General features: G+C 36.2%; 1 protein-coding gene across 10 annotated transcripts; it reads left to right on the forward strand.

Moving 5' to 3' along the window:
- On the forward strand, positions 1-26492 carry LOC127853807 (interferon-inducible GTPase 5-like). 10 transcript variants are annotated; one of them, XR_008036760.1, is made up of 7 exons: positions 10-74; positions 2261-2350; positions 4584-4652; positions 8160-8873; positions 17140-17342; positions 18032-24313; positions 24459-26492. XR_008036760.1 is itself a non-coding variant. In XM_052388588.1 (6 exons), exons 4-6 carry the CDS (start codon positions 8277-8279, stop codon positions 19218-19220), a joined length of 1989 nt encoding a protein of 662 aa, XP_052244548.1. In that variant the 5' UTR covers positions 10-74; positions 2261-2350; positions 4584-4652; positions 8160-8276; the 3' UTR covers positions 19221-26492. The 10 variants fall into 10 exon arrangements, 7 of the variants coding, with proteins under 7 accessions (XP_052244553.1, XP_052244548.1, XP_052244554.1 ...); XR_008036759.1 differs by having other exon boundaries at positions 18032-24021; positions 24314-26492; XR_008036758.1 differs by having other exon boundaries at positions 18032-23876; positions 24169-26492.
- The last annotated feature ends 417 nt before the right edge of the window (positions 26493-26909 follow it).

Here is a 26909-nt window from a genome sequence, read left to right on the forward strand (position 1 = left end):
GATTGATTTATGGCATTGTGTCATTGGATTTTCCATTTTCTGTCGAGTCAAGCGCTTCATCTTAGCAAATGAAGGTAAGAATTTTACTAGTAGAATATGTATCAATATTATTGCTCATGTGTGTGTATGTGTACAATGTTTTAATAACGTCAGAATAGATGCATTTTCTTTTATTGTCAATGACCTTTTTGTTATCGTAGTGTAGATTCAGATTTCAGTTTATTTAAAAATAGACAAGGACAGTTCGCTTTGTACTTGCATTTTCTTGCATTTTCAGAAAATGCTCACATCGTATCCATAACATAACTATCAACAACACAGTCTTCATAATCAATAAAGGATACAATAACTTGTCAGAGAGATTATCAATACTCTAAAAGAAAAGTTAAAGTATGACGGCAATGTAAACTGAGAGATCTATTTACGATTCAGTCGTGATTTGTATGCACCTTTATGTATATGACGCAGTACATGAAGAAAATACACGGTGGCAAACATGAAATCATGATCGGCATTTTGTTGCGCAAATTAAAACTTGCAAATTTCTTAGTACTGTATGCGATTTATGAATCGGTATCGAGTTTGGTCTCTGAACGCGATTTTGCCAGTTAATGTTAGATTTACTAGTAATCAAAGCGCTGAAGGCACGGAAGTTGTTCGCTGTTGTATAATTGACATGACGCCTTATCTATGATTGCTCCGCCCTCTTTATCACGTGACTTAGCGGTTATCAAACCTAGACAAGCTAACACCAAAATGGCTTCTTTGCCTATAGACTGCATATAAATTTACGCGATATTCCGGATGATTTTATGGACTTTTTTAACACCATATTACACTTGTAAAGGGGTTGATGCCATTTAGTTATTCTGCACATGCAAATAATATACGATTAAAGAGAACATCAGCTATTTATAACGGGTAAATCGGTACATTAAACACGCTCTCAAACGCTTGCGCGCTTAACGAAATCGAACCCGTTTTTACGTGTAATGGTGGTATTTGCAATAAATTAACACTTCACCGGTATTTACCCGTGTTATTAACAAAATTATTACCGAAACATTCCCCCCAACCCGTGTATTTGACACGAAATAGCGCTTTATAACTGGGAATTCGGTGAAGTTTTACGCGCTTTCTGACTCCGGGTGGGTACCTCAATCCCACATGTTATTACGTATAAAAGTGATATTAATCATATTAAACATTGCTTATGGGACATTTATCAATCTCTATGATTTAAATCGCAAAAACAACACAATAAGTTTGGACATTGTCTGATATAAATTAGCGTTGTACGAAATGGAATACGGTCAGGCTATTATAAATTAATAAGGCTACCAATATCAGACGCTCGCGCAGGTACCTACTTCCCCGAAGTTACCGCATTTATTGGTTAACTAATATCAGTGTTAATAACTCTTTTACAGTAGCATTTATCGATACGTCTTTATTAAAATAATAACAAAATGGTTTTCACTTGTTTCTGACACACACAGAAACGCGATTTTTAACGGGGATTTCGTAAAGTTACACGAAGTGGGTACCAAAATTCTCAATTATTTTACATGTACACGTGACATAATACATACTTAATAATGCTTAGTTATTGCTTATATGACATTTCAAGTTTTTGAAATAAATTATGTTTTATAAAGGGGATCTCGGTAATTCTTGAAGCTTCCACTCGCTCTTGTCAAGATCGCATTGCCGCGTTGGAAATGGTATAAATTTAATTCATCTAACTTATCTTTCTGGATACCAAATGTCAGAGTTGCAATAACCCTATTTACACCGTTTTTACCATATTTCATTTCCGTTTTTTATCCGAACAAAATAAACGAAACTCGTTTAAAAAATGAGATCTAGGCATTCGAGCTCCTAGTGTGGATTAAAAGCGTTTATTGGTGACACCACATGACTGCAAATGTGTAGATACCGTTAATAAGATAAGATATCACATGTCACCTTCAAATAACATGTATGATGTCAATTAAGTGCATTACTATCAGAGTAATAAAACACAGCATGAATTAGGCTTCATGCTGGGTTTCAGTTCTCGTAAAGTAATGCAGATGAACATGTCTATGATACGGTTAAGCGATATACCCGATGATTTTGGTGAACATTTTTTGCCGTATAGATGCTCTCTACGTCAACGATTTCAAGTTAGAAAATTTGCTAATGAGTCGTACATTGACTCTGTCCGAATTTTTAGGGGAAATAACGATGAAATCGACGTCAAATCCCGTATTTTCAGAAGTCAACGAAAGGGAGAGGATCCCCATACCGTGAATTTCTCGATGTCCAAAACTGCAATTACGATCGCACATTGTAGTTGCAAAGCAGGGTAAGCTCTTAAATAGTTTGAAGAAACATATTGATGTTCGTTATGATACTGTTATAACATATATATTATCACTTCATATGAACGACACTTCGCGCATGTATCAATATGCATATGCTATGGCAATTTTTCTAGTGATTGACTTAAAACACCCGATCTTGATTTGAAATGATTATTATACTTGTTATTTATACTTATTATATAATGATCCTTAGATTCACAGATTTCATTGGTCACAAATTACATCATCTGTGAAAGTAGAACAGTACTCATAGCTAAAAATACTCATTCAAGCGTCTGTTTACACGCAAAAAACTACACCGAATAGAGAATCGAAGGGTTAAAAGTAACAAAAATACCTTTGTGCAGACGAACATATTGTAATTGTCGTTGACAATGTTGATGTTCAGTTGTTCGTGGGGACGACCGCATGCCTTTATCCATCTCAAACACTTCTCAAGATCTTTTTTCGGCTTTGGAAACGAAATAAATTCAATGCCACCAACTAATCTGTCAGGATATCGATTGTCCGAGTTACATAATCCCCATTGACACCGTTTAACCATTTTTAATCGTTTTTTAAAGAGGAAAACAAAAGAAACTCGTTGGAATAAAAGTGAACCTAGACATGTAGCTTGTCTAGGAAAATGTCGGACAGGTCGTTGCTAACGAGTGCGCCCGATTAATCGATCGCTGATTGGTGGATCAATTCTAAGATAAGGATTTGATTGACAGGCGGCGTCATGTCAATCTTGGACGCAACTCAGTTTTCAAAAATATGTTATAGCTTTTTATATCGCAAGTTGGAAAAGAACACAACCCATTCACATTTATAAAGAGTGGGTCTTAAAGCACAGGTCGAGATGTGGTTTTTTCTCTCAAATCATTAATAAAAAAGATAATTTAAGCTTCATTTTGGGAAAACAGGGCTTAATGCATATGCTTTAATTTTCATTCCAGTACCAGAAACTTTCTTTAAACGAAAAACCCCCTCATATCAGAAAGTGTCGTTCTTGATTAGCGTGTTCGCATTACACAGGCTAATCAGTGTGCACAGGCTTATCTTTTTTGACATGCAATAAGCCCCGTTTTCCCTGAAAGCAGCCAATATGTACAGATTTCAATAATAAACACTAGAATGGCCAATGTCGTCTTACAAGCTGTTAAACACTATTGATTAAATACACACTGCAGTAGTAGAGCAGACGCTTCTAGCATTCGTCGTCTGCATAATTTTCCTGCAGGTAGTGAAGACGGGCAGTGGTTATCGTTCCTAGCTTAGCAAACAGCAGACTGACTTGCAGTTATCGTTCCTAGCGTAGTTAAAAGCAAACTGGCTTGCAAAACTGCGTCTCTACAGTCTACATTAGTGTGAGCTAACGCTCACAACTAAAAACTATATTGAACTCTACCGAGTTGACATATACAGTTTGCAAACCAGTTCCGGATAATCAGAATTTCCGATTTATTTGTATTTATTTTTCCATATTGCCCCAATAAAAACACAATGATAAGTGTCTAAGGTATACATTAGGTAAAGGAATAAATTAACAAAGTTTTTGGCAAGAAAGCTTTTGTATTATGCTTACAGGGGGGATAAATGCTGCCAAAGACCTATAGATAACATGTTATCTATAGGTCTTTGATGCTGCAAAAAGTTAACCAGAACTGATTGAATGAGTTATGTTTTGAAATATGCATATGGATATAGAAGGCTTTATTATTTTCAAATAAACTTTTTGCTGATTGAAAACAAATGCCATGACAATGTTTTGAAATACTAATTCTGTAAATTGAAAGATTTTTAATAATTTTCCGAAGGGTAAACTTTAATTGGCTATTTTTGACAAAAAAAATGCTTATGCCGCCTGGCCTAACCTGTAATGCAAAATAAATGTTACCCTTTATTTTAACATCTTCTCACATTGACACTAAATCCCGAAAGAAATTATTGTGGTCAAAAGAATTAACGTTTTTTGCCGGTTGATTCTAAACTGGTTGCCTGACTGTAGTATGAGACTGAGTCATTCAGTTGTTAAAGCGTCTTTATTTGGTGACTATTTACGTATTATATTCTTTTTATGGTTAACTTAAAAATTGCAGCACTTAATTGAACACAATACCGGTATGTCTGTATTAAAAAAAAATCGTTCATGTGCTAAACATTTTACAGTTAACCTGAATTAAATACACGCATTGTCTTTACTGATTGACATTGCACAATCTTCATTCACAGGGTGCACGCAGCAGGATCACGTGACTTTGTTGGGTTCCCAATGAAACGTTTAAGGATGTAAACACACAGGTAAAACCTGCTTTTTAAAAACAATTTTCTAACCAATTTTGACAAGAGCATCAAAGACAGAATTGTATGCTGCTTATGACAATGTGAAATACGCCAGAACTACTTAAAGGCCCAGTCTCACTATGATGCCGGTGGAGCCCTGGTGCGTGATCCAGGATCTACCGGGATGAACTGGGGCTGTATCGGGATGAACCGGTGACGACCGAGATGAACCGGGGACGACCGGGAACAACCGGGGCTCCACTGGGAAAGTATTAAAATGTTTAATACCTCCGGGATGAACCGGGAGTCACCGGGAAGGACCGTCAACGACCGGCGCGGCACCGGCAACAACCGGGACGGCACCGGGCACAACCGGGACGGCACCGTAGCTTCACAGGGGCCAATACAGACCCCGTCAGAGCTACGGCAACACCCCGGTTTTCGCCGGTCGAGCCCTGGTGAATTCCGGCAAAGTCCCGGTATAGCTTTGGTACCAAGGTAAACCGGCGCTCTGCCAGGACGCCACCGACATTCATCGGGGCTCCGCCTGGGCATTACCGGCGACGACCGGGGTTAAACCGGGGCGTTGCCGTAGCTCTGCCGGGGTCTGATGTCGGTATAGCCCCGGTGAGTGCCGTATGAGTTACGGTATACCGGGGCTCTGCCGGGACCTTGCCAGCTTTTACCGGGGCTTTACCTGGGCATTACCGGCGACAACCGGGGCTCTGCCGGGGCTTCACTGGGATAAACCGTAGCTAGTCTGGGGTCGACTGGGACTGTGCCGGGTTGTTGACCGTCTTCAACCGGGGCGGCACCGGAAAATAATGTGACAGCGTTTAAAAAATTCTACGAATCATCCCGGTTCTCGCCGCTCGACCGGCGTTAGCAAACCGTGATGGACCGGGGCTCTACCGGCAAAAGTGAGACTTGGGCTTTATTTTAAAAGTCAGTGTTCTTGTTTAATATTTCACGTGTGCTGAACGATTATGGTGTACGCAACATGAACTTTTGTTATCGATTTCAGACGTTTTCAATGATTTATTCTTATACATCTAGATATCAGCACACACTGCAAGAAAAAAATGTCTTTAATGCACATTTTATTCAAATGTATTTCAATAACTTGAGATATTTGCAAAAATAAAGTTCTGAACGGTGTGATTACTTTATGTCAAGTCCGTGTGTAAAATGATGAACTTCCGTTCATAATCCAAACGATTTTAATTTTTTAAACAATTGGATAACACGCTTTTGCAAGAAGGAAAATACCGATATAATATCTTAAGCAAAATGACTGAAAGCAAACAAATGTTACATTTAGCCTAGTGATTGGGAACAAAATGTTTCAATAACAATGCAACTCATTCATGAGATGAGGAACAAATTCATAAGTATTATTTCCTTAAAAAAAATAAGTGTGATTAAATCTACCACAATTGATGCGCATGTAATCATAATCGTTTCTTTATACGGTTTCAGAAATGAAAAAGTCGTGGTGTCGTTCGACATTTGATAAATTAACTCGATCATTTAAATGCTTTAATAAAATCCATGAAGTAGTACAACATATAAATGTTCCTCAGCACCCGAACTTGATTTGCAGTCCATGCAGCTGTCTTCTGCAGTTGCTGCTGCTGGTGATGATGTTAATACTGACGATATTTAAAGTGATGAGATGTTGATGATGCTAATGCTGATAACGTTGGTATATATGCTAAAAATGATCATATGGTTGGTGTATATGCTGATAATAGGGACGACGCGTATGAGCATTATGAGGATAATGATGGTGATGGTGGTGGTGGTGGTGGTGGTGATGATGGTGGTGGTGGTGGTGGTGGTGGTGGTGGTGGTGGTGGTGGTGGTGGTGGTGGTGGTGGTGGTGGTGGTGGTGGTGGTGGTGGTGGGTGGTGGCGGGTGGTGATAATGATGCTGATGTTGGAAGTGGTGATGATGATAATGATGATGATGATGATGATGATGGTGCTGCTGCTAATAATAGGATGATGGAAGGGGTATTGACGTTCCTGATGATGCTTCTGATGATGTAAATGATTATGTTTGCGTTTTATATTCTTCCTGGTTAAATATAACTGCGCACGTTTTGCTGCAATTTAAACGAAGGCACAATATCGAGAGCGCCGTATTAAGCTTAATGAAATTAAATAGAAACATGCACGTTTATGGATATATATGTGATTGGATATTTTACTTCTGATGTTTTTATGCGATTTGTGTATGAAAACGTGCGCACGTTCACGCAGTTTCAAAATCGATAACGTAAAAAACATTATTGACGCATGATTTTAAAGATTTCCCATCGGTTAAACCGGTGGAATATCTTATCTCATTTTCTAAATATAATATCTTATCACCAAAGGTGACTTAAGTATGTTAGTGTGAGAAGGTCAAAGAAGTCACCAGTACCAAGGCGTAAGTTAATGTCATCATTGTTTTACTGCAATGATTTGTATCAGCCGGGTCAGTACATTTAACGAAACTGAAATTTTTGCTTATGCTCAATCCCGTAGAAAAGTCAAAAGAATTTCAAACATTGTTAAATATATATAAGACTATAATTTCTATAACTGTGCAGTAATATTGTTTATTAAATGCTTAATACATTTTTTGAATGGATTTTATTTTCTTACGCATGTCGGTGGGGGATTATTACAGATTATACAAGTACTATTAAGGATTGAATCGGTAGAGGACCATATGGGACAATCATCACATTATTTCATTTTATCGTTAGACAAATATTGTTGTTTCTATGGTTGCCGAAATTAATAAAAACTACATTTTGTTGTTGCATCCTGCGACTACTAAACACAAACTTGAGCTTGGTTGATTCAACTTGGTTTGTAGATAGAAGGCAATGTCGGACAAAATTGTGTTTGATATGAAAACAAAAACAGAAAAAAATATTTGAAAAGTAAAATGTTGATCCTGCTTTACCTAAAAAAGTACGGAAGCAAGGCTGATGAAACAACGTTGTGTGCAAAGAGTTATATACAGGGAATTTGTTTGTGATTGGTACTTCTTTTTTTTTGGTCGGACGAAAAATGTGTTTGCTATGATTACATTAATGGTTTACTCAAGTTCCTGATTAAGTAATTACTCAAAAAGTACATAATCTTGGTCAATGAGAGTCGAAATTTGAATAAATGACCACATTGGGAATATATATGCTTTTTGCGGAAGCGAAAATTGTAGTTGCAATTGTTACATAAATCCAAAAGTGTTTTCGTGTTGAGACCGTTCTTCAGATTTTATTATATCTTGTAATATGCGAATTAAGAAGATCGCGTTTTAGTGCACATTCGTCAAATGTTAAATATTGTAATATTTATCAATTAGGATAACAGAAACTTTAGTTTTCCCGTATCTTTATAGTGTTTGCAAACAAACTTTTCATTGTTTATCATGTAAACTTGTCATGAATTCTGCTATAATGTAATTTTATCTTGCTACGCCAGCTTGTTTGACCCGGGTTTGACTTGTATTATCTACTTTCGTTTTCAGACTTCTACGAAAAACCCGAAAACGGATGACGAATGTTGAAGTATAAGTTATGACAAATTTACTATTATGAGTATAGAAATAGTGTCATAAACAACTCCCTACGATTGAAAAGCAAATATGGCTGGAGAGGTACCGCCGGTAGGCATCGTCGTTCTTGGACGTAAACATGTAGGAAAAACAAGTTTAATCAAAGCTCTATGTGGATTGAAACAACACTTGGAATGCGCTTCTTCCAGTGTGGAGCCAGTGTTATACCCATATCCGAAAAACAAGGCGATTGTTTTTTGGGACTTTCCTCCCTTTGGAAGCGACGATGTATCCAATGATGCATCCACGGCTAGTGTCAAAGGAATTAAATTAGATACCGAACTTTACGAATGTGCTTTGCTTGTGTGCGACGATGAACTCGCCGAGTTAGATAAATCAATGCTCGAACAGGTTTTTAAGTTGAAATTTAAAAGAGTAGTAATTGTTCGTAATAAAGTGAACGCTAGTATAGAATATGATCGCACTCGGTGTCTAGAGAACCACAGCCCCGATCACGTGTTTTCTCAGTGCATATATGGCACAGAAGAGTATTTTGAAGCTTATAAGCCTGACAAAATCTTTGTGTTGGACACGTTTGACACAGACAAGTTCCAGTTCAATGACCTTGACATCTATCTTCAAAGCGGCGCTGGCTATAACAGAGCAAATCCTGACCGATCGTTGAGGGTAAGTAAGGCTTTCCTTCATTTACTGCAGAGACAATTTCGCTTTATCTATAAATATGTATATATATATATATATATATATATATATATATATATATATATATATATAATATATCTGTAGTCGACCTTCGTGTAAAGTGATCAAATTACGGATTTTCTTTTCACGAGAGATATGCTTTACTTTTTCGTAGGAATCTATGTAATGTAGTCTATATCACAATCGAAAAACTAGAAATGGCGCGACAGAGGCCGACGCGTATCCCTACGCCGCATGTTTGACCCAGGGGCGCCCCAGAGTTGGTAAGAGGGCCATGCATAGTTGAGATTGACCGTATTGTCATAGGAGTTATTCAGTATCAATTTGAAGAAAATCAGTGTAGAAATGAAGAAGTTAATTTAAAATAACAGATGGCAGATATAACCACATAATCCCCGCTTTTTCTCCCAAAAATGAGTGAAAATCTCTGACCCGGCCCGACCCCAACCAACATAACTTTTGACCCAGGGGTCAGATCAAAATTCCAAACAGTGCACTGTCGCACATATGCTTATAGCTACCATATGTGTAAGTTTCAAGGTTCTAGTGCTAATAGTGAAGGAGGAGATAGTGGCCAGGACGGAAGTACGGACAGACGGCGGAGATAACCACATAATAGATTTCCAAAATCTTAACACGGACCCTAAGCTCAAGGTCAAGGTCACAGGGGTCCAAATTGTATGCGCATTATTATCTTGAGGGTACTGTACCTGGCAAGTTGAATTTGACCCTTGAATGACCTTGAATCTCAAGGTCAAATAAATACGTTTTGCTTACATTGCCATAACTGTTTTATCTAGGATCAGATTTGATTCATACTTTGACAAAACAATACTTACCTGATTTCTCAGGTGAGCTTTTGTGACCGGTCTTTGTCCGCCGTCCGTCCGTCCGTAAACATTTTTTCGTAAACACTCTAGAGGCCACACTTATTGTCCGATCTTCATTAAACATAGTCAGAAGCTTCGTCCCAATAAAATCTCGGTCGAGTTCGAAACTGGATCGTGCCGGGTCAAAAACTAGGTCACTAGATCAAAAAAAGAAAAAAAACGTGTAAACACTGTAGAAGTCACATTTCATGCCCAATCTTCATGTAACTTTGTCAAACTCAAAATGTTTGTCTTTATGATATGTTGGTTGAGTTCAAAAGTGGCTCCGGTCCGTTGATAACATGGCCGCCAGTGGGCGGGCAGTTTTCCTTATTTGGCTATAGAGAAACCTTGTAAACACTCTAGAAGTCACAATTTTTGCCCAATCATCATGAAAGTTAATCAAAACATTGGTTTTATTGATATGTCGATCGAGTTCGAAAATGGTCCTGATCGGTGAAAAAACATGGCCGCCAGTGGGCGGGGCATTTTTCTCTATATGTATATAGTGAAAACATGTGAACACTCTAGAAGTCATATTGTTTGCCCAATTTTCATGAAATTTGGTCAGAACATTTGTTTCCTTGATACGAGAGTTGAGTTGGAAAATGGTTCCGGTCAGTTGAATAACATGGCTGCCGGGGGGTTGCAGTTTTCTTATATTTTTATAGTAAAAAAAGCTTGTGAACACTCTAGAAGTCACATTTTTTGCCCAATCATCATGAAACTTGGTGAATAGATTTGTTTTATATATATCTCAGATGAGTTTGCAACTGGTCCCGATGGGTCAATAAACATGGCTGCCAGGGGGGTGGGGCAGTTTTCCTTATGTGACTATATAGAGAGAAACCTTGTGATCGAACACTATAGATGTCACATTTTTTGCCTAATCATCGTGAAACTTAGTCAATACATTGGTTTTATTGATTTCTTGGACCAGTTGGAAAATGGCTCAGATCGGTGAAACACACTTTTTAGCTCGACTATTATATATGAAATATATATAGTGGAGCTATCCTACTCACCCCGGCGTCGGCGTGAGCGTTAGCGTTAGCGTCTGCGTGCAAATGTTAAAGTTTTCGTACTACCCCAATTATTTTCATTGTCCCTAGACATATTTCTTTCATATTTTGCATACTTGTTAACCACCATGACCCCAACCTATAAACAAGAGCAGACAACTCTATCAAGCACTTTGTCATAATTATGGCCCCTTTTCCACTTAGAATATGCAGCAAATGTTAAAGTTTTTGTACTACCCTATTTATTTTCATTGTCCCTTGACATATTGCTTTCATATTTTGCATACTTGTTAACCAACATCATTCCCAGCCTATAAACAAGAGCAGACAACTCTATCAAGCATTTTGGCATTATTATTGCCCCTTTTATACTTAGAATATGCATATTATTGATAAATCTATGTTAAAGTTTGCGTACTACCCCAAATAATTCCTATATCCTTTGACATATTGCTTTTATATTTTGCATACTTGTTTACCAACATAACCCCAACCGCAGACCACTGTATCAAGCATTTTTACATAATTATGGCCCCTTTTACACTTAGATAATTGAACATTTTGCTTAAATTGCCATAACTTCTTTATGATCACGTTTTATTATTACTTTGACAAAACAACACCTACCTGAATACCACAATGGATTCCACCCAAACAATACCCCACGCCCCTACCCAGAATCACTTCCCCCCCCAACCCCCCCCCCCCCAATTTCTTTTAAACATCATCTAATAAATTACCCCATCCCCACATTATACCCCCCTCTCACCCCCACCCCTTCTACCCATCTACCCCCCAATTTTTTTTTAAACATCATCTAATAAATTACAACGCCCCACATTATACCCCCTCTCACCCCCCTACCCCCCAAAAAAATATAATAAATAAATAAATATTTTCTCTCCATTTTTATTTTGAAAGATCGTCTAATAAATGACCACACCCACATTATACCCCCTCTCAACCCCTCCCCCCCCCCAAAAAAAAAATCCTTTTTTTATTTTTGAAAGATCGTCTAATAAATTATTGAATATGAACACTATCCCCATGATGGCTTACGTTATAATGTCAAGCACTCGAATAGTCGAGCGCGCTGTCCTCTGACAGTTCTTGTTAGCTCACCTGATTGCTCAGGTGAGGTTTAAGGATTGGTCTTTGTCCGCTGTCCGTCCGTCCACATTTGGTTTGTAAACACTCAAGCATTCACATTTCTCAAGCATTCTTTATCAAAGTTGCTGAAAGATCTCAGTCAAGTTTGATGATGAGCAAAATCACATAATTAATGCCATAATTATTGCCTTTAGATTGTCCAAATTTTCATTATATTATACAAAATCCTTTTAAGCAAAGTTTGATGTTTGGTAAGTGGGGTCAACTCAAAATATAGGTCACCATTTCAAATCTTACAAAAACAAAAACACTCCCTACGCCAGAGTTTTGGTTCAATAATGATGAAACTTGACCAGGATGTTTGTCTGGTCAATATCTAGGTCATGTTTGACATTAGGTAAAGATTGAATGAACCGACTCCTCTCAGGTGAGCGAACTAGGGCCATCTTGGCCCTCTTGTTTAAATATCATCTAATAAATTACTACACTCCCACATTATCCCCCTCTCCACCCCAGACACAAAATTTAATTTTTTTTGAAACGTGGTAAAAAAATAATAATTATTTTTATTATTTTATTTTTGAAATTGGTTGCTTAAATTGACATAACTTCTTTGTTTATGATCAGACTTGATTCATACTTTGACCAAACAGCTCTTACCTGACATACCACCCAAACCATCCCCCACGCCCCACCTTGACATATTGCTTTTATTGAAAGATCATCTAATAAATGACCACACCCCCACATTATACCCCCTCTCCTCTACCCCCTACCCCTCACCCACCCTCACCCAAAAAGATTTTTTTTGAAACATGGTAAAAAGTATAAACAAATATTTATTTATTTCTTTTTTGAAGGACCGTCCAACCATCCCACCCAAGCTATTGCGATCAAACTTGAAATAAAATCTTATTAGTTCGTTTTATGTCTTCTCAAAAATTCAATAGATTGTGGAAAATATACCTAAAATCAGAATCGTCTATAAATAAACTTCTTTAAAACATAAGCGATCAATATGTTTTAATTATGGTCCTCTCTTTCACTTAGAATATGACTATATTACCTTGACCTTATTGAATATGAACAATTTCCCTATGATGGCTTACGTTATACTGTCAAGCACTCGAAAAGTCGAGCGTGCTGTCTTCTGACAGCTCTTGTTCGAATCGCGGTCGCAGATTTCGAAACCTGAACGCTGACCTAAAGTTCAAGGTCAAGGTCACAGGGGTCGCAAATTTTATGCACATGGAAAGCTTTTGCCCAGAAACACATGAATACCAAATATAAAAGCAATATCTGAAGGGAGACAGTAGTTATGAGCCTTTTTCGAATCGCGGTCGCAGATTTCGAAACCTGAACGCTGACCTCAAGTTCAAGGTCAAGGTCACAGGGGTAATAAATTGTATGCGCATGGAAAGGTGTTGTCTAGATACACATGCATACCAAAATTGCAAGTAATATCTGAAGGGATACTGTAGTTATGAGCCTTTTTCGAATCGCGGTCGCAGGAAAATCTCTGACCCGGCCCACCCCAACCCCCATAACTTTTGACCCAGGGGTCAGATCAAAATTCCGTCGCCGTCACCGTCGCACATATGCTCATAGCTACCATGTTTGTAAGTTTCAAGGTTCTAGTGCTAATAGTGTAGGAGGAGATAGTGGCCAGGACGGACGGACGGACGAACAGATGGCGGATATAACCACATAATCCCCTACTTTTTCTCCGAAAAGCGTGGGGATAAATTATACATTGTTTTGCACTGGGGGAAATGTAAACAACGTTGATGTTAATGTAATCAGAGCAATATATATACTCGTAGAAGCAGCTAATTATTTCAAAATGCTGTTCACATGTATATATGTGTCTCACTTTGGTAGTCACTAGCTTACAGAGATCAAGTTTGTTTATAAATGCAGGAAGCTGAAAGGTAGCTAACACAGATAAAATATAATCGTAACGTGTGGATCAACAAGTGGACTATTGTTCTATTTTTATCGGGTTTGTCATCTATTCAACGCTGGAATGAAATATTTCACAGATACTGTAGTGCAACAAATGTCCCGATTCTCAAGTCTTGAGATTTACACTTTTGATACAAGTAGCATTTATGCTTAGTCAGTTTTTACTGTTATTTGATAGCTGCAACACTATTGTGCATGTCCTTCACGGAACAAAAAGTGTGATGGCTTTTGAATACGTACATTCCTTGCGCGTCAGCTGTTGTCCGATCTTTATCTTGTCGATTGTAGCATCAACATGTATCAGGAAGTTTTATTATAACATGAAACGCATGATAACGTTGAGACCACGTGACACGCACAGCACCTTGTACAAAGGCAAATGTAATATTTAGATGTATCAAAGCGCTGAAGGCACTGAAGAGTTTCGCTATTGCATAATTTAATACGCAATTCATTTTTCAAAATCAATCGCAAGTTTGAAATGAACACACGCCATTCAACTTTATAAAGTGTGTGTCATAGCGCACGGGTCGAGTTGTGTGTGCACTTTTTATCATCCTTATTATTTCATAGAAAACTAACGTAGACAAAATAAAAACAACATGCTTTTTGGACGTTCTGAAAGCATAGAAAGTATGATGAAAATGGTAATGAGAACTTAATATAAAGAAAATTTGCAGTCACCATCATATTAAAGGAATATTTTTTCTAATATCAAATAACTATCTCACCAAGAATATAAATTCATATTGAAAGTTCCGTGTACAAAACTTTTGATTTTTGACACCATATACAAATTCAAAATATACAATAATCTTCGTATCTTGTATATGGAGGAATAAAAGTATATAAACATTTCTGTTTATGCTATACTTGTTACCCGAGCAGTTCACACGGTGTCAACAACGCTGACATAAACGTAGGTATAGAGCACTAATGCGCTTTTAGGCGTAGATGTTTTTCTCAGTTTTCATCTTAGTGACATTTACATAACGCCAACAGACACGCATGAATATTTTCGAATATTTAATAAGCTGATTCGAGATACAACCTCTGAATTTTTGCTACATCACTGCGTATGTGCTCAATTCAAAGGATGTAGCACTGTTCAGTGTAAGGAATTCCGGACTACTCTCTGTATGCTCAAATGACACAAATTGTGATCCTGTTACAATTACGCGTTACAATCCATCTCGCAGAATTTCACTTTCGCCTCCAAGATGAGAAAACAATCATTAGCGAAATAGTATAGTGTCACGATAAGAGAAAATCGTTTAATTATCATAACACAATGTTTGCCGTACTTGGTCAGCACGTCTGGAAATCATTCCTTAATGTGTGGATAGGCTGCCATTATTAACAAGTTTGCTATTTTGAATTCAATTTTGTATTAAAAAGCATTGTTCTTAAATGTGGCATTTTCAATTCGCAATGAGATTTGTAATGACCCTCGTCATGCGAAAATGGGTTTATTCCATATGCGCCCATCATATAAATAGCCCACTCAGCTTCTCTCCTTATGGTAAGGAGAAACATAACATATTGAGTGATTTTATAGCGAACAGCATCGCCTATGACCTGACTGCGCAAAAGCACATGTTGGGTTTATCAAACGCTTGCCGAAACGCATAAGACCCATTTTCGCATGACGGCGCTATTGACGTGTGATTTAAATGTGTCGAAAGAAAACTGCGTTTAAATCAAATATCAACATACGATATATTTCGATATTGAAGAAAGATACTCATAACAAGGCATATGAGGACACATATGAAGTGCTCTCCCGTAGTATATTTTTTATCTACTCACACTAATGTGTGGTTTGACAATGCTAACCCACTTCATGCGGTGAATATGCAACTTACAAGTGAAAAACACAACACAATAGTTTAACTTTTGTTTAATTGTATTTATTTATTTAGAAAAGTAAATTGCAAACTTTATTTCAGAGTCAGCGTATACGCCGACTACATTTTTAAAAGATATTTATTGTTATTAATATATTTAATATAATATATTAAGTTGTTTTCGGTTTTAGCGATTATAAAGCATTTTCGAGGCTGCCTATAGTATGCCTGCAGTAATTGATGAACTCATATCCAACTGTCTATGTATTGAGAACTGTGAATATAAACAAGCTAAACCTTCTACTAACCTTTTACTATTGCGTTGCTAGCACCCGTAAATACAAAAGATCGCCGCTATCTGTTAAGAACCAAAGAACGTTTTCCAGAAATACCCGCTGCAGTAGCATGAACGAGGTTACGAAACAGGTCATTCGTATTATTATTATAAATTGTTTGTTATATTCGGGTTTAGCGATTATGAAACATTTTTTTTGTTTTTGTCTATCGTATCGCTGAAGTTATTGTTGAACTTATGTTCAACGTTTTATAAATTGAGAATATAAATAAGCGTTAACTTTTTCCCGAATCTATTAATAGCCTCAATTTACGACCTGTACTACGTCATTGAGGTGTATGTGAGAGCGTAACCTATTGCGTTGTTATCGCCCGTGGACTTTCCTTTGTTTATCGACAGGCGCATCTATTAATAGCCTCATATTATGAATGAACTGAGCAAAAATACTACGTCACGAAGACGCTGCAGAAAGTGGACTTTTTTTATTCATTCATAAACAATCTCCTCTGCGACACGTACAATACGATCATTGTTTATTGATTCTTTTGATTAAAAGCACCGTTCGAAACTATTGCATTTAACACGATATTAATATCATGTTTCCATTTGTGAATGAATATAACTGGAGAACTCAAACCTCTTGCATAAATTATACAACTCTTTCTTGCGCGGATACGCGTAGTAAGCGGGTATTGGACTCCTAGTAGCTAAGGCGTGTCGACCTGAATTTTAGACTAACCACCTTAGACGGTCGCTAAGCGACCATCTAAAAACATGTAATATTTGCACAACACTGGTATTTATAGCAATATTAAGACCTTTTCAAATTCTTAACATGTCTTTTGTTATGCACTTATATTATCCCCCACCCCCTAAAAAATAGTTTCGGAAGTTCGATAAAAGACGAAGATTTAATGGCTCATTTCATATTTGCAAATTTAAAGTAAAACTGCGTGTTTAATTTAAAGAACACGACATTATTTAACTTTGAATACCCACCAATGCACCATATAATCATGAGATTTTCGCAAGAAATCAGTCAATACGGCTTATGTTATAAATTGTTTATACACATGTATACTCATAATACTTAAGCCATTCTTTTTACATTATATTAACTAGCAGAAAAAGTCGGGAGGTAAACGGAGAATATCCTATCAGGGCGATGATATGTACCAGCCCGCCAAGAGAGACGACGTCTTCTCCGTCGAACAGCCCGCTATGCTCACCAGAGCAGACGGACGTGCTTGCCGCACCACCGAGGACACTGAAGGCAATGACGCAACGCGTTATGATGCAGGCACGAGCCTCGACTTTAGTAAATGGTATGCCAGCAGTGTTTTGTTTTCGTTCTAATATGGGGCCGTTATAGGGACCACATTCAAAATGGAAAAGGTGTATAATTGTCCCGAATTTGATTAAGAAAATTATCACAATTTAAGGTTTCAAATAGTCTGTTTTAAAAAAAATAAATATCGAGTTCCATAAGTTGAACCAGTGTAAATATAACATGATTAAAAAAACTCAATATAACATTAAAACACTCAATATTATATTGGAAACATTTAAATTGTCAATTTTAAAGTATTTCTTGGCAAAACAACAGCACTAATTTGAGTAAAAACCACGCGATATTTCAAAAGAGCCTGGTCCTATTCCAAAATATGATGACAAAACACTGGCCAGCTTAACTTTTATGTGTAATTGACCACACTATTCCCTTATACGAAAGATATTGTTTCCACGATAAATTATATTTGAATAACTGTAAATACCAATCCTTTTCAAATCTTAAGGTTCCGTATAGCTTCATGTATGTGTATGTTATTGATATTTACTGATTTTGAAATATTGGGTAAAACTAAATAAACGGTATGACATTAAGGCGTTTATGAACGATGTTCAGTTACGTCGTAAGTTCCTCCAACTATCGACTGAGTTAGTGTTGTTTTATTTTGTATGGTTTGGTTTGGAACTTGCCGTGATATTTGTATCTGTATTGTTACCGTTTCAGGAAAGATGACATTAGTGACTTAACAGCTGACGAAGACGAATTAAAAAGTTTCATTCTAGATTTCAATCAGTCTTCTCCAAGCAAGAGGCGAGATCTGATCAGAAGAACTCGAGATGACCTAGCACGATGGGAGACAGAAACACTAAACATAGCTGTTACGGGTAATGCTGGAGTCGGCAAATCAAGCTTTATTAACGCTATTCGAGACGTCAAACCAAATGAAGATGGTTGGGCACGCGTTGATGTCGTTGAAGGAACCATGCATCCAACACAATATAACCATCCCGTCTTTCCGAATATATTTCTATGGGATCTTCCGGGCGTTGGTACAGAACGTTTCAGACGAGATACGTACATGGACCAGGTTGAATTTGAAAGGTACGACTTCTACATTATTGTTTGCGCAGGACGTTTTACCGAGAATGACCTATGGCTCGCCGAAACGATACGTCAAAAGGAAAAAACGTTCTTCTTTGTCCGCACGAAAGTTCAGCAAGACATCGATAATGCCAGGCGAGTCTACTCTGGACCACCGGTTTTCGACGAAAACTTCGTTCTAAGAAAAATACGGTGGAATTGTTTAGATAGTTTACCAACATCTCGGCGTGGAGAAGTTTTCCTCATCGACAATTACGAACCACACCTGTACGACTTTGGGAAGCTGGCAATGGCTATCATACACCATTCACCGCCGGAGAAGAGACAGGTGGCAACGTTTGGGACGTGTCTTTTGACCGAGGATGTCATCAAGGCAAAGGAAGAAGAACTAAACAAGCGAATCTTAAAAACCGCCCTGATGGTTGCCGTAACGGATGTGTCTCCCATTGATGTGTTTGGCATTTCTTCAACAGATGAATATCTTCTTACAGAGGCACATTTCTATCGGGAGCAGTTTCAGCTAACAGATGCGCACTTAGAGAAATACGCTGCAGATGAAGGTAAAACGAAACAAGAATTTGTAGAGTTCATGCAACTTAAGTCGACAATACTTAGCCAAAGTGCTAAGATACCGATGTTTATTGAAATGCTATGCCCCTCCAAGATTAAAGATATTGTGCTTCCCGTTGTGACGACCTTGGCTTCCGGTGCAGTCTCGTTTGGAATAGCGATGAAGTTTCTGAGTGTTGCTTTGAATGCTGCCGTTGAAGACGCGAGAAAAATAAGGTCCATAAAATCAGACAATGTATAGGATCCAGTTTAACTAAAAGATATTCATTTACGATTGCGAGATCTTATAGCAAAATTGTTTCATATCCATTATTACAACGATGTACGTTGAACGATATACACCAATGATGAATACACATTTTCAAAGAAGTATTTTGTGTAACAGTTGTTATGTGATGCTTGGGCATAGATTCGATGGACTGTTAAAAACGGTCTGTGACAGAGTGTATAATTAAAAAAACACCATTAAGTTTTTTTTTTCTTTTTCAAAGTTTGAAAACTGTAAAGTTTTGAGTAAATACAAACGGGAAGATACCTTGCAAAAAGGGAAAACGAGCTTTCTGCATACGTAATGGTATAAAAGAGGAAATCAATGCTGTGAGGTAGTTAAGATTTAGAACACGACATATGAATGGATGTTCATATGGATATTCCTGTTTATTATATTGGTACAAAAAGAACGTTTCAAAGTACAGTTATTGAATTTTTGATTTGTGAAACCCATTTCTGTTCAATACATATGAAGTATATTTTGATGGATATATGTTTTAATTTCATGTGCGAAAAATGTTAAGCACCAAGGAATGTTCAACTTCAAATCATTTACCATTACAATATTTATTATTTGGCAAAGCATATTCGAATTGTATTCATACATGAAATGTATGTTTTCATGCTATAGAGATATGAAAAAGATGCTGAATGTTCAAAAGTCAATTATTTATTTTTCGTCACATTGCATGGTCAAAATTGAGTTACGGAAGAATACAATGACATTGTATGATCATATTGTTTAATAACTGGCTTGAAAAGCTTGTTAAAAATATGTATTTAGTAATGTCTTCGAACTAAAATTATATTTAACATAATAAAGTGTCATGTCATGGTCACGTTTAATACTTTGATTTGTTTGGTGGATGCTTATAATCATTTCATTTAAAGCCACACACCTTGAAATGAAATACATGGCATAGTAAATTTAAGTATAAATAAGAAACATATTGTATCTATGCCATTTAGAATATATCTGGTTGTTACAATGTAGAAATCCGTCTCTTTTTCGCTTTCAAACTTAAAAATAATCGCGTTTGTCGAAGTGGACGTATACGTCTAGAAATCCTTCTTTCGGTTTTAACAGCGGTACCGTTTGAAAAATAATAAACTACTGGCTAACTAAGCTATAGATTTAATTTTATCTTTCTCAATTAGAATATATCTGGTGATTACAAGGTAGAAATCCGTCTTTTTGCGCTGTAAAACTTATCGCGTTTGTCAAAATGTATGTATACGTATTGAAATCCTACTTTCGGTTTTAAAATGTAAACAAATAATAAATTACTTGCCAACTAGGATATAGATTTAATGGCAATTTTGCACACTTTCAAATTGCATCTATATGTATTGATTAACGTGTACTTCTTTTCAAGGTGTGTAGCTTTAAATATTTAATATTGTTTTATGTTGAAAGACATTTCATACAGTTGTTAAATGATATTGTGGGGTTTAGTACATATCCGAGATTTGTTATGTGCTATTTGAGTTATTTATATACTTTATACGTTCTGAAGTGAAATTTTATATTAATAATCATATAAATAGCGGTATGTGCTCTAAATATATTCAATTATGTGTATATTCAATTTGCTTGTTTGATGTGTATTGCTGTTTTCATTGTTATGTAAATATAACAATTTGTATCATTTAAGGCGCTATTTAAACCCTTAGTAACCTCTTTCTCTTGTTATTACCACTCATGTTGTGTTCGTTGTTCTTTTTTCTTATGTTTTATCAGATTGTTTTATTTTCTGTCTTATAATTGTTTATTTGTCGCCAAAATGCATGTTAGTTTAGTGTATAACGTGGCCTGAGAGACATAATAATGACAAGTTCTGTTCAGTGACATTCATGATGAATTGATTAATTGCTGTGTTTAGTGATTTGTATGTATGCATTAATAATTGTATTAAGTTTTGAAGTGGCATTGCTTGTTCAGAAAATTAATTTAATGAATTGAAAAGTGAATGCACATGTTCTAGCCTAGATAAATAACGGTGTTTTAGTTGCTCGTCATAATCGCTGACTGTTTAACACATATCATTTAATTATATTAAATTTGATTTCGAACAATATGAAACATAGATGGATCATGACATTGATTATAATCGTAATAAGTATCATAAAATTATATGCAATACATAATGTGATTTTCTGTACTCAAAGTGTGTGCAACATATGATATATATATTACTTGTAATTAATATGATTCAATCTACACACACTGTGCAATATGTGTATATTTAATGATGTCCTCTGTATTATTCAGTGTACTCACGTGTATTGTGAACTTATATCATTTACGTGATGACTATTATAAGTATTATATCAACATATATTATCTAAAGTTTTATTAAATTCTCAAAGAGAATCGTTCAGTTATTTTATTGTGCTTTCTTTATTTATCTACAAAACAGAAAATAGGGTATATATTATTTTTATGATACATGTATGATTGTATCAGATGTTTTGCATGGAAACATTTTTTGTTAGAATACATAACCCCAAACTGTGCTTTGACAATATTAGGTTTAAATTTATTTGTTCCAAATGTTTTTATTGTATTTTCAGTTTTCCGAAATCCATAGTTTTTCTTGTTATTATTTTTATGCATTATATACGTCCAAAGAATGTTCCGTTCTTAAACTTCTTACATCAAAGTATACACTTTTGCAAAGTTCTTAAATGAATATAAGTAAGGACACGTGCTTTTTGTTAATTAAATCTGAAACACATTTACAATGCGAATTACGTGACTTATTTTGGCAAGGTGACCTAATGTACATTATGATATTAAACAAAATATATTTCAATCAAGTGATTTTTATTTTGAACGTAGGTTATATCTTGTGGTGTTTGTTTATGTTTTCAATTCGCGTTTTTTTTCTTTTTTATGTAAGTACTCATTTTTCTGACGACACTGAAGCATTGATTGAAATAACCGTAGCCTATATTGTTTACTCTTTTTTGCTCACCTGATTGCCCAGGTGAGCTTTTCTCACCGGTCTTTGTCCGTCGTATGTCCGTCCGTCCGTCCGTAAACATTTGCTTGTAAACACTCTAGAGGCCACATTTCTTGTCCCATCTTCATGAAACTTGGTCAGAAGCTTTATCCCAATAAAATCTCGGCCGAGTTCGAAACTGGGTTGTGCCGGGTCAAAAACTAGGTCACTAGGTAAAAAAAAGAAAAACCTTTAACACTGTAGAAGTCACATTTTTTGTTCAATCTTCATTTAACTTTGTCAAAATGTTTGTCTTAATGATATCTTGATTGAGTTCAAAAGTGGTTCCTGTGTGTTGAAAAACATGGCCGCCAGTGGGCGGGGCAGTTTTCCTTTTTCGGCTATAGAGAAACCTTGTAAACACTCTAGAAGTCACAATTTTTGCCCAATCATCATGAAAGTTGGTCAAAACATTGGTTTTATTGATTTCTTGGACGAGTTCAAAAATGGTACAGATCGGCGAAAAAACATGGCGGGGCAGTTTTCTCTATATGTATATAGTGAAAACATGGGAACACTCTAGAAGTCACAGTTTTGGTCCAATGTTCATGAAATTTTGTCAGAACATGTGTTTTTTTGGATATAACAGTTGAGTTTGAAAATGGTTTTGATCGGTAAAAAAGCATGGCCGCTGGGGGGGGGGGGGTCATTTTTTTTATATTTATCTAGTAATAACAGCTTTTGAACACTATATAGTTTATCATGTCAAGGGAAGTAACTGCAAATAAAAATTATGTTGAATTGACAGAGTTGTCTCCCTTTTAAAAATATTTGTTTTAAGCACAAGAAGATTAAGTGGAATTAATTATAAATGATAGTTTTACATTCTGGAAGATACATGTAGCAAACTTCTGAATATGTTTTTTATTGTTTGATAATTCTGTACAATATGGCATTCCTTTGTCAAACAATTAAAGCAAGACTATATGATTTTTATATGTGTTAAATTGTAATATATTGATAAATACATGTTACAATAACACAAAATAGGCAAGATATTGAAGACGAATTTCATAAAATGCAGCAAAGACAAATTAGTTCCCCGAGCTGGTGGTGACGAAGATATTTCGTACATATTGCCCTACAATAACCGAAGAATTCGTCGTTTTATTAGGATCGGAGTTAGTGTTCGTGTGTCGAATGAATAGACATCGCTTCAGGAATTTAAAAACAACCATTAAACTAAATTAAGATTCACATCGTATATGCATGATATACATTCTGGCGAATTCGACTGTACAGGCATTTTCAATTTCAGAATTAAATATCTCGCTTATTTCGCATTTTTCGACACATGTTCTTCTTAAGTTTTATTTTAAATTATATTGAAATGTATGACCTTGTTAACACTTTAGAGGTCACATTATTTTCCGATCATCATGAAACATGGTCTGAAGATTTGTCCCAATGATATCTTGGAACATGGCTGCTGGGAGGGGGGCAGTTTTCTCATTATGCCCCCCCCCCTTTCGAAGAAGAGGGGTTATATTGTTTGTCTCATGTCGGTCTGTCCGTCCACCAGATGGTTTCCGGATGATAACTCAAGAGCGCTTATGCCAAGGATCATGAAACTTCATAGGTACATTGATCCTGACTCGCAGATGACTCCTATTGATTTTCAGGTCACTAGGTCAAAGGTCAAGGTCACGATGACCCGAAATATTAAAATGGTTTCCGGATGATAACTCAAGAACGCTCATGCCTAGGATCATGAAACTTCAAAGATACATTGATCATGACTCGCAGATGACCCCTATTGATTTTCAGGTCACTAGGTCAAAGGTCAAGGTCACGGTGACCCAAAGCAGTAAAATGGTTTCCGGATGATAACTAAAGGACGCTAATGTGCCTCGGATCATGAAACTTCATAGATACATTGATCATGACTTGCAGATAACCCCTATTGATTTTCAGGTCACTAGGTCAAAGGTCAAGGTCACGATGACCCGAAATAGTAAAATGGTTTCCGGATGATAACTCAAGAACGCTTAGGCCTAGGATCATGAAACTTCATAGGTACATTGATCATGACTCGCAGATGACCCCTATTGATTTTCAGGTCACTAGGTCAAAGGTCAAGGTCACGGTGACCCGAAATAGTAAAATGGTTTCCAGATGATAACTCAAGAACGCTTATGTCTAGGATCATGAAACTTCATAGGTACATTAATCATGATTCGAAGATGACCCCTATTGATTTTCAGGTCACTAGGTCAAAGGTCAAGGTCACGGTGACCTGAAATAGTAAAATGGTTTCCAGATGATAACTCAAGAACGCTTATGCCTAGGATCATGAAACTTCATAGGTTCAATGATCATGACTCGCAGATGACCCCTATTGATATACAGGTCACTAGGTTAAAGGTCAATGTCACGGTGACCTGAAATAGTAAAATGGTTTTTGGATGATAACTTAAGAACGCTTATGCCTAGGTTCATGAACATTCATAGGTAAATTGATCATGACTCGCAGATGACCCCTATTGATTATCAGGTCAGAAGGTCAAAGGTCAAGGTCACAGTGCCAAAAAAAGTATTCACACAATGGCTGTCAAGGTCACAGTGACTCAACTTAGAAAAATGGTTTCCGGATGATAACTCAAGAATGCTAACGCCTAGGATCATGAAACTTCATAGGCACAATGATCATGACTCGCAGATGAAATAATGATGAAACTTGACCAGGATGTTTGTCTGGACAATATCTAGGTCAAGTTTGACATTTGGTAAAGATTGAATGAACCGACTCCTCTCAGGTGAGCGAACTAGGGCCATCTTGGCCCTCTTGTTATATTATATGTAGCATTTCAGATGTAGCCGTCTTTAGTATAGCCCTTTGTGACAATGCAGTATTAACTTTATCGTGTTTCCGTTTCGTGTATTTATTGGGTTCGGGTTCATATGTATATACGGTTTGTTCAATATTCTTCGGCATTATATTAGTTACTTTTCTTTTCGGGTTCTTGTTTTGTTATGGTGGGTGTTAATGTGTTTTCGCCTTAGCACATGTCTTTAATATTATTAATTACCTCTGATTACGTCATTGTTTTATGTTCATGTATGCTATTTAAATACTAGTATATAGTTTGATTTCTGTTTCTGTTTTTGTAATATCAGGGTTCCTGATTGGTATATTTTGAATAGTCTTTTATTGCCCATCTTGTTGCATACACCATAAATAATTAAACACGATTTTATAAACAAACTTCCTTATACCATTAAATGAAACGTAAGTTCTCAGTATTGCAAATGTTTTGATCATTTAGCGCATACGATTTTATTGTCAACGTTTTTTTTCGTAGCGTAAACGAGCAGGTGCATATAATCGAGGAATTTTAAATCCAATTAACTAATGTTGTAATGGTACCATAACTCAAATGAACTTGAAATTCATAACAATCCTTTTACGCCGTATCCGACACAGTTACTCGCATTTATTACAGAAACAAACTGTTTTTCACTCTCTGATCACTACGGCCATTTCCGGGAGGCGAAAAGTTTATCTCAGCTTTTCAAAAATAGGACTGTTTTATTTTTTTTTAAAGATCCTAAACACACTCTTGAGAGAGACAAGTGTAAGATAACAGATTGCATTGTTAGTCTCATGATTTTTGCATAATATTATCAATAGCATCATCTGCAAATTCCTTGCAATTTGTTAATTTCCTATTTGTTTCATGTGATCAAGTCCTACTTCATTAAAGAAGATATTATTTTAAATGTCCAAAATTTATTTTTGTATTTTCTCGTGACCATGACGAATGTATGAAGATCACGGTTTTCCATGTTTGTTATTCGTTTACATTTTTATCAACTCTTGATATTTTGCCATGCCCTTATAATTGGGAAATACTGTTGCTTTTGTTTGAAAAAAACATTTTGTTGTCATTGTATAACATGGAGTTTGTTAATAAAGTTGATGAAAGTGCGTTTCAGAAACAGCATGTCAGTGAGTGTTATGTTTTGCATGCCTGTTTTTCGCACTACAATTATGTGCAACTCTGGTCAGGAAGAAATATTTTGTACCTGTTTTATTCAATGTAAATGTTTAATTTAATTATTATGTGTTTTGTAATATCATAACGCTACAAAGCCTGACTTAAACAAGAACTGGACATACTTGTACATACCAAATCTTTCATGCCTCTTCATCTTTAGTTCTATTTGATTGAAGTGTGTTCCTACATGCATGTATCATAATTTAATACATAGTGCCGTTCATAAAGTCATGTAATCTTTCTCTTGTCGTCTGATCATTACATTTGATTAGATGAAAACTATGTATGTTGAGATACTTTTCTTCATGCCACTGTCTAGCTAAGATATCTGCAAAAGGACCACAAAATATTGTCCAAGAAACATCTATTAGTTCCTGTTTAAAACGGAACAACTACAGTTATGCATGTATTACCCTCCGTTGCATATGAAAATGACATTATTAAACAGACACTTGTATACAACATACAATTAATATGAGTCTCAATTAATTAAGAAATGTAGTGATGTGAATTAAGGCAAACGAATTGAAAATTTATATAATAAATATCTTCCACTTACTGTGAACAATCTAAAGATATGCATATGCGGAGTATGCCAGACTAACGGAATGTGTATTTATATATCCCGATAAAACCAGGTTTAGGTCCGTAAACATT

This window comes from Dreissena polymorpha, chromosome 12, assembly GCF_020536995.1.
Source record: "Dreissena polymorpha isolate Duluth1 chromosome 12, UMN_Dpol_1.0, whole genome shotgun sequence".
NCBI lineage: Eukaryota > Metazoa > Mollusca > Bivalvia > Myida > Dreissenidae > Dreissena > Dreissena polymorpha.

Bases quoted from the DNA above. Each gene is read 5' to 3' on its own strand.
- LOC127853807 (XM_052388593.1), top strand. From the start codon at position 8,277: ATGGCTGGAGAGGTACCGCCGGTAGGCATCGTCGTTCTTGGACGTAAA. The intron at 8,874-17,139 runs GTAAGTAAGGCT...TATATTAACTAG, and splicing joins ATCCTGACCGATCGTTGAGG to CAGAAAAAGTCGGGAGGTAA. The intron at 17,343-18,031 runs GTATGCCAGCAG...TTACCGTTTCAG, and splicing joins AGCCTCGACTTTAGTAAATG to GAAAGATGACATTAGTGACT.